Source organism: Lithobates pipiens, unplaced genomic scaffold (assembly GCF_037356315.1).
Source record: "Lithobates pipiens isolate NorthernLeopardFrog02 unplaced genomic scaffold, aLitPip1_a1.2 Scaffold_13, whole genome shotgun sequence".
NCBI classification, from domain to species: domain Eukaryota; kingdom Metazoa; phylum Chordata; class Amphibia; order Anura; family Ranidae; genus Lithobates; species Lithobates pipiens.
The window spans coordinates 351,857,429-351,866,575 of record NW_027507718.1 but is presented as its reverse complement, the minus strand read 5'-3'; the positions used below and the strand labels follow the sequence as shown (position 1 = coordinate 351,866,575).

The window sequence follows — 9,147 nt, the reverse complement described above, 5'->3', positions numbered from 1 at the left end:
TCTATGGAGCTTTGTCCCCTTTGAATAGGCGGACTGGACACGGACCAGCCATCCACCTGCTCAGCGGACAGATTCCCTGTTAAGCAGGCAGACTCCAGACAAAGTCCGCCCCGCGTGGAAGGGGCCTTACAATCATTTAAGTGACCCATCAGAATTACTGTCTCACAACATGTGTAGGTATTTGTGCCACAGCAAGTGCACTTTTTTGTCCCTAGCAAATGTATGCATAATGGCTACCATTTACCATAAACCGTTTTGTTACTGTATACCAAGCAGTAATATTTTTCTCACAAAAATTTACAATAGTACAGGTAAACTCACAAAACTACATACCAGGCTGAAATATGCTTGCAAAAATTTGCCATAGTACAGGTAGACTCACAAAACAAAAATGATGATTTGTAAAAAAATTTTTTTTCCCTGGCACAATAAAAAGCTTTACATATAAAGCTTGTATTTCAGTTTACATTCACAAAAAGGCATTGTCTATGGTACATGTGCGTCTTGCAAAAGCCTTCAATCCGACCTGTTAAATTTGTGGAATTAAGGCAGCTCTATGGAGCAATAAACCATTTTAAAACACAGAAAAAATCAAATGCCCATCTAAGCAAGTTAGTGCAATCTCAGGAGCACATAAGCAAAATAGTCCTGCTTTGGTGTCACAATTTGTCAGAACATTTTTAACAATCAACAGTTTTCCACTGTGGTCTCAGATGGTAGAATCAGTCACAGAATATGATAAAATATTGCTCGTATAGAGTGAATTACATTCCATTGTAAGCGGGTCCTCCGCCTCCTTCTGGTACGACCCAATTAATATTCTGACTTGGATCTTTAATGTCGCATGTCTTGCAGTGGACACAGTTCTGAGCATTGATCTGCAACCGTGAACCTTCACCTGATTCAAGCGGAACAAATTCATAAACACCTGTAAAAAGAAAAAGATTATATGCTAAGGTGTACATTTCGATAGTAACTACTAAACTTCAACAGAAATCCCCCACCTTCATAGTACTGTACCCTGCACATTATGATTCATAAAGGGTTGCTTCAAAATACATTAAAGGATAGATAGAGATCAAGAGATATACACATACACACACAAAATAAATAAAATGCGCATCTTGCAATAGCCACAAAGCACTTTGTACTTCTCACATGCACAGAACTGTGAATGAATGATGCAGCTGGGTGGGCAGAGCCCCGCATTGCCATGTTTTTTTTTTTAAATTGTAACAGTGAGCGTGGGGAGAAGATCCCCTGCTTGCTGTCACAACAGGGGATCAGGGCTGCTGCAACTGCAACATATTACAAAAGGTGAAATTATCCTTTAACCTTTGGGTTATACTGGCACCTACAGGAGTAGCGAACGCTACAAATAAAATAAAAACTGCGGCCAACCCAGTATACCAAGCAGAATGGATGTCTTTTCTTTAGCTCTGCTGGGAAGAGTCAAACCTAATTATCCATTCGCCTTTGCAGGCATTTGAACAATTTGAATCTTTAATGCTTCGCATTGGTTTCTCACTGCACAGAATCACAAATCTCCATGTAGCCCTCTCGGTATTCTGGGTGTCATTGTCCAAGTCCCTGTGGTAGAATAGCTTCAGGGTAAATACTTAAAAAGGAGGAGAAGTCCAGCCTGATCTTTTTAGGCTGGGCTTTTCCTAAGGGTCACAGGAGTGCAATATAAGCCCCATACACACTATCAGATTATCTGCTGAGTTTTTCCTTCAGATTTACCAAAACCATATAATATGAGGACAAACCTTAGGAGTTTCAATGTGTATGCCATCAGGCAGGCCCTTCTACTACATGGTTTTGGTAAATCTGAAGGAAAAACTCAGCAGATAATCTGATAGTGTGCATGGGGCTTAATTGTTCACTCCTGTGACCCATTTTCAGCAGAGAGTGGTCTGAATCTGCTCTCTGCTGACGTCATGGAAATCAGTCGAGGTAGCTCGTCACTCCGACTTCAGAAGTCTGGATCCACCAGCTGCCTTAACTGATGGCAGTCTCAGTGAGCTGCTGAAATGGCCACTCCCCACCCCTCCACAGCTGCAACATCAGTCTGATGCTTCATCCACCTAGGCAAGTATGAATCTTAAAAAAAAAAAAAAAAAGGGGGGGGGGGGGGGGGAGAAGAAAAAACACTTCTCTTTTAAGGATTCCACTCTCAGGCTGGCAAGGTCCGATGAGTTGGATGCTGCTAGTTAGTGAGGGTACAGGCTGAGGAAAGGTCTGTCCAGACCCAAAGCTACTGCAAAAATAGGAAGAGATAGCCGGGCCATCGCACACCTCTCCCAGCTCGAGTGGTTAGAAGGTAAAAGCAGCCTCAGCTCGATTCACCCAACTTCAACATGTTTTGCCCTGCCTTTGGGGCTTAATCATGGAGCTGCATCATTAACCATCTGCTGGCCACCATGCGATGGCCAGGCGGTGCGGCTTTTTCTGGGTGGGGCGTCATATGACGTCCGTCCATTTAAACAGGGCATGCACAGCCCTGTACCTTCAATGGCGGCGTGTCACAGAGACACCGCTTGCCACCGAGGGGGGTGAACAGCCATTGGGCATGGCTATTCACCATGTCATCGGCTGTGATGAAGTCACGGCCGATCACAGATGATACCACCCCACTTTGCGCGGTGCATGTGCTCGACCGCATGCATATCGATGGTGGCACGTTACCAGGAACACTGCTCGTCACCGACACTGGTAAACAGCCATTGGCCAGTGGCTGTTTACCACGTGATCGGCTGTGATGCTTTCACAGTCGATCACTAAAATGTAAACAGAGCTGTAACGAGATGTTACTGGGTTCTCCTCCTCACACACCGATCGTGTGCGAGAAGGAGATTACGGTAACATCTCATTACCACTTACATTGTACACCAACAAACACTGATTGCCTGCCTCCCCCCCCCCCCCCCCCAATAAAGAGGAACTGTCGCCATCCATCAAAGTACCTGTCACAGTCAACCCCAGTACCTGTCACAGTCCGAGTACCTTTCACAGTCCATCTGAGTACCCAATACCTGTCACAGTCCGAGTACCCGTCACAGTTCCTCTGAGTACTCGAGTACCCGTCACCGCCCTTCAGAGTACCCGAATACCAGTCACCAGGCCATCAAAGTCCCCAAGTATCTATCTGCAGCCCATGCCTCAGAATATACATTGGGGTGTTTTCTTTCCAAAATGGGGTAATTTTGTGGGTAATTCCGCAGTCCTGGTGCTCCAGGACCTTCAAAAGTGTGATAGGTCAGAATGAAAAGAGATGTGTAATTTATGCTCCTAGAATGCCTGAAGGTACTACTTCAATGTTGGGCCTCTGTAGGTGGCCAGGCTGATGTGGTATCGCCATACTCGGGAAGAGTAGCAGAATGTATTTTGGGGTGTAATTTTTGCTATATACATGCTGTGTGTTAGAAATATCTTTAAATTGGCAACTGTAAAGAAAATGCATTTTATTTATTTTTATTTTTTTCCCAAAAACATCTGTAAAAAAAAAAATTTAAAAAAAATGAAACGTTCAAAAGACTCATTATGCCTCATAGATTATATGTTGGGGCGTTTTCTTTTCTAAATGGGGTCATTTTGTGAGCGTTTCCATTGTCCTGGTGCTCCAGGACCTTCAAACTCGTAATAGGTGGTTGAGAAATGTCATTTATGCTCATAGAACGCCTGAAGGTGCTACTTCAATATTGGGCCTTTGTATGTAGCCAGGCTGTGTAAAAGTCTCACACATGTGGTATCAGCATACTCGGGAAGAGTAGCAGAATGTATTTTGGGGTGTAATTTGTTGTATGCATAAGCTCTATGAGAGAAATAACCTGATATGAGAGTTTTGTAAAAAAAAAAAAAAAAAAATAATCTTCATTTAGCAAAGAATTGTGGCAAAAAAATGACAACTTAAAAAAACTTACCATGCTATTTACTTATACCTTGAAATGTCTACTTTCTTTCTTTCTTTTTTTTCATTTGGGGGGTATTTGTACTTTCCTGACTTGTTAGTGTCTCAAGAAATTAGATACACCTGATGTACTGAAGGCCTGATCAGATGTGATCAAGTTTCAGTGATTAGCAACATAGTTTGTAGACTATAACTTTCACAAAGACTAAATAATATACACTAATCTGGGTTATTTGTACCAAAGCTATGTAGCAGTATACATTTTGGCTAAAATTTATGAAGAAAAATTACCAAATTTGCTAAATTTTTGACAGAAACAAAGAAAAAGGCATTTGTTTTCACAAGATTTACAGTCTTTTTTTTTAATTTATAGCACAAAATATAACCCACTACTGATTAAATACCACCAAAAGAAAGCTCTATTTGTGTGAAAAAGGGACGTAAATTTCATATGGGTACAGTGTTGCATGACTGAGTAATTGTCATTCAAAGTGTGAGAGCGCTGAAAAGGTGAAAATTGGTCTGGGCAGGAAGGGGGTGTAACTTCCATGTATTGAGGTGGTTAAGCCCAGAGGGCGGAGCAAAACATGCTGGTGTTGTGGTCTGGATGAATCAAGATGAGGCTGCTCTTAACTGCTAACCACTCAGGCCAAGTGAGGCATGCATTGGTCATAATAGATTCAGGGGTTTTACTCCAACCTGTTTATGGTTCTTAACCCAAAAAAGGTCAGATAGCCTGCATGTAGTCCACCAGGTCAGTCATCTACTACCTTCACCAGGAAGAATTCCTGGCATCTGTGGACATCAAGGATGTGTACATACATGTCCCCATTTTGCCAGCACACCAGGATTACCTATGCTCTGCTGTGAGTTCTCTAAGCTTTGAGCTCATGGCCCTGCTATAATACTTTGAAGTATGGGTTGGTCAGTGTTTTTTTTTTTTTTGTCTGAATGTATATCGATTGTAGTGGTTAAAATGCCAGTTCTCTGCCAGAGAGCCCCATGGTGTCAGCCTCTTGCAATCGGCCTCCTGGGATGTGTGCTATACCCCGCATCTTTAAACCTGGCAGAGATCCACTGCAAGTCTGAGCATGTGTCAGATCCAAATTAAAGATGGTGGTGCTAAAAGAGGGGCACATGGAAAGCTTTTGCTTAAGCAAGGCAATGCTGGACTTTTAAAACAATTTTTATGACAGGGACAAATGTTAGGGATTTTTTCTTAGGCAGAGTGTAGTTGATCTTTAAAAACAAGCTTTCTTTTTTACAAGCTCCTTACCTGCAGGACAGAATCTCTGCTCTGGACCATCATATAAAGCCAAATTCGTATTCACAGGTACACTGTCATCTCGTAGTGTCAAGTGTGCCGGTTGATTGTGCTCATGATTAGTACCGCTCAGCGCCACAGACGACAGCAGGTCAAAACTTATTTTCCCGTCAGGTTTAGGGTACTCAATAGGTGTGCAATCCTTAGCTGGCTTTAGCTGATTAGAATCCAAACCTGGTGAGAAATGGCTCAGACTAATAAACTGCAAGAAAATGAATACTGTAGAACTTTGTCTTTCAGTTTTTTTTTGTTTTAGGTAAAATTGGGATCAGTTAGATTGCTGCCCTGGTCCCAGTTGAGGAAAGTAAGAGTATCTTAACAATTGGAAAAAAAAAATGTATCTGAATAATGTCACACAAATTACCTTTATGTTTAAGTGTCCAAGGTTCTTTCCCTCTAAATATCCAGTAGAAAATGCCAGTGTAGACCATGCCTCCATACAATCCAAAAACGGTGTGGCAGGAAGGTCTAATATTTCTCACTGAGTAGAGCTCCTTCCAGATCCATGACTTCCTTAGGTTCTCCTCATACTCTGGAACACTGAGCCCTATATCACAATAAATGCAAATACATAGCTGTTTCTAGAGTTTGTAGCACAGCCCCACAAATGCATTTTATCAGTTAAGTTATAGACTTAAAAATGATCAAAGGCCCTAAACAGCTGTCATATGGGGAAGTTTATTCATATTTTTCTGCAAAAAAAAAAAAGCAAAAAACACAAAAAACAAAACCCAGGAACACAATATACATTTACGCTCATCCTAAAGCTGCACTGGTGACAGAGAGTTTTATATAAGACAATGCAGTTAAAAACTGCATTACTTTGATAAAATGAGCCCCATGAACAAAAGGACAGTTTTCTGGGTTGGTAGCTATATACAGTCAGTTAAGCCTGTTTAACCTATCCCAGTCTTCAGCATGTGAATGAACAGTAGCTGGCAAATGATCTCCTACAGGTCCTGAATCCCTTGTTTTTCTGTCTGCCTAATCTCTTTATTCTGTTCAGCCTGTAACTAAGCATGGTCATTCCTTTGGAGCAAGCCCAGGTTTTAAAACATTAGCAATTAAACAAATGCAAAGGACACCCAAGGTTTCTTTTTTTTTTTTTTTTTTTTTTTTTTGGTGAAACAAGAATTTTATTGAACATTTAAAGAGGGATTCCACCAAAAAAAAAAAAAAATATTAAAAGCCAGCAGCTATAAATACTACAGCTGCTGACTTTTAATAAATGGACACTCACCTGTCCCGGGTTCCAGCGATGCCGGCAGCAGAGGCCGATCGATCGCTCGGCTCTCGGCTGCTGTAGTCACCATTCTAGGTGAGGGAATCAGGAAGTGAAGCGAATCGGCTTCACTTCCCAGTTCCCTACTGCGCATGCGCGAGCCGCGCCGCGCAATAGGAAATCTCCGCGCTGTCACTGGGCCCCGTGTGTGTCCCAGCTGACAGCGCGGCAGGGCAGGAAATGGCGTAGACTCCCACGGGAGTCTATGCCCGGAAGTGGGTGAAAATACCTGTCTTTGACAGGTATCTCCCCCCCCCCTCCCCCCTGAAAGGTGTCAATTGTGACACCGGAGGGGGGGAGGGATCCGATCAGCGGAGGTTCCACTTTAGGGTGGAAAACCGATTTAAGGAGTACAATACAAGGAGCAATAAAATTAAACGACGGCCAAGGTTTATACTGAAGGAATTATGTTAGTCCATATAGTAAACGGTTCACAGCACTACACAGCTTTTGTATTAAAAATAATATTGGGAAACACAACAGCTAAGTGGTTATCACTTCCGTCTAACAGCAATAGGGTCGTCAGTTCCATGTTGCATGTTTTCCCTGTGCCTACGTGGGTTTCCTCTCACACTCCAAAGACGTGCTGGCAGGTTAATTGGCCCTAGTATGTGTATGTATGAATGTGAGTTAGGGACTTTATATTGTAAGCTCCTTGATGGCAGGGACTGATGTGAATGCAATATATATATATATATATATATATATATATATATATATATATATATATATATATATATATATATATATATATATATAATCGCTTCATAAATTATCAGTGCTATAAAATTACTTGCGAAGTCCTGTTTTAAGAGTTTTAACAAAGCAGAGACAGCAGAATGCAAAAAATACTAAAAGATAAGTAGTTGAAAGAGATTGCTTTTAAAACACCTACTTAAAGCTGATCTCCATCTTTAGTTTCAGTTTAGTTTGTTTGGGCCAAAAAACAATTTTCCTCACCAACATGTGCAGCTGCTGGATGTGCTGTATAAACTGTATGTATGTGAATACAAAGCCTCTTGATTGCCTGCAACAGAAAGCCGGGGTGATGATGTCACAATCTCTGACTCAGCCAATGATTTGTAGTGCTTGGTAGAATACAAAGCTGCCAATGAATGGCAGAGTGCTGCTCAGACCAATGCCATTGTGTTCTGGGTGTGAGACGGAACGGTTCTTGTCTCACATTTGGAGCACAGTACTGTATGTAGCCTCACCTACCATTTACAAAGCACACACCCAGAGGCCGCACATGTTGGTGAGGGAAATAGCTGGGCAGAATTATTTAAACTGAAACTATAGCTGAAGATCAGCTTTAACAATCTGCTACACTTTGGTGAAGATTAGGTAAGGAACAGTACTAAAACTGGAAAATAATGCAAACAATTAAAAAGTATAGCGTTTTCAAACCTTGAGTAGTTGACTGGAGGTTTTCATCTGTCAAATGTTTAAAGATGGATTCTGCAGCCAGCATACCACTCTTCATCGCTGTATGAGTACCTTTAATCTTCGGTACATTCATGAACCCAGGACTGCAACCAACCAACATACCACCAGGGAATGTCAACTTTGGCAAAGACTAGAAATAAGAAGCAGATATGTGACTAAAAATCAGAGTTTATTTCTCTCATCAGCTTTGGATGCCTTAAGTGGAAACTACAGTTTATTTTCAGCAAAGTGCTGTTTTCGATTATTATTGTACCATTAAGTACTTCTGAACCTTTACATCTACTGGCTGTTCCAGAATTGAAATACTACAGTCAATAAAGAGGTTCTGTTAATGTTCCCTTTAGTTGTCATTTGAATGTCTGGAAAGAATTTATTGCATTATACATTATTTCCCATATCTGATAATACTTTAATGGACATTTATTGACAGTTGCACGATTAATGGTTAAAGAATCAAGGTCACAATTCTACCACCCCGCCAATCTTAACACAGCTGTCAAAAAAAAAAAAAAAAAAAAAAAGAAGCAGCCTGCCAAGTTTTTCACAACATTGCTTAGGCAGAGAAAGAGAAACATTGTAACACTTAGTTCTTTTATATCAAAGGAATGAACTTCCGTCTGTAAATGAGGTCTGTTTAACCACTTAAAGTGGAAGTCCATGCTAAAACTAAAATCCCTGCATCTATAGACACCCACGTATAAGAAAAAAGGGGATGATACTGTGCTACGGAATATATAAAGCAAATAATATATATGTATACTCTTATGGTTTAGGGGGTTGGAGCTGCCTCTGCAATTTACTTCTACCCATAGGTATAGTAAAAGGAATGAAAAAAGGGAGAAAAGTAGAAATGGCACTACCCTCTAATTCGCTGGAGGAAAAACATGATATTTTAATCTATAATATGCTATCAGAATATTGTACCATAAAAAATATCAGTTAAGAGTTAGTCTGCAAAATTCTAAAATTTAATTGAAAGACTACAGGTGCCTCAAAACCAGAGATCTGCGTTAGACCCTCTGTCAGGTGTTGGTAAAATGTGTTGTATATAAACCAAAATAAAAATTGTGAATAAACTCACTTGTTTCTCCTATAATAATAGAAGGTACTTTTTAATTGCAGGTCTGTGCCGTATGTGGAAAATAAATTTTTACACGTTAGATCCTCCCTGCCAGGTCAGAAAGT

At 40.9% G+C, this 9,147-nt stretch overlaps 1 protein-coding gene across 1 annotated transcript in view; it reads right to left on the bottom strand.

Moving 5' to 3' along the window:
• Positions 1 to 395: 395 nt before the first annotated feature.
• Positions 396 to 9,147, bottom strand: part of ETFDH (electron transfer flavoprotein dehydrogenase) — a 49,245-nt gene continuing 40,493 nt past the window's right edge. The window contains exons 10-13 of the mRNA XM_077477120.1: positions 7,924 to 8,092; positions 5,599 to 5,781; positions 5,187 to 5,408; positions 396 to 928 (exon numbers count right to left, since the gene is read on the bottom strand). Of these exons, the coding sequence (XP_077333246.1) occupies positions 765 to 928; positions 5,187 to 5,408; positions 5,599 to 5,781; positions 7,924 to 8,092 (738 nt within the window). The 3' untranslated portion in view covers positions 396 to 764. The remainder of the gene's footprint in view (positions 929 to 5,186; positions 5,409 to 5,598; positions 5,782 to 7,923; positions 8,093 to 9,147) is intronic.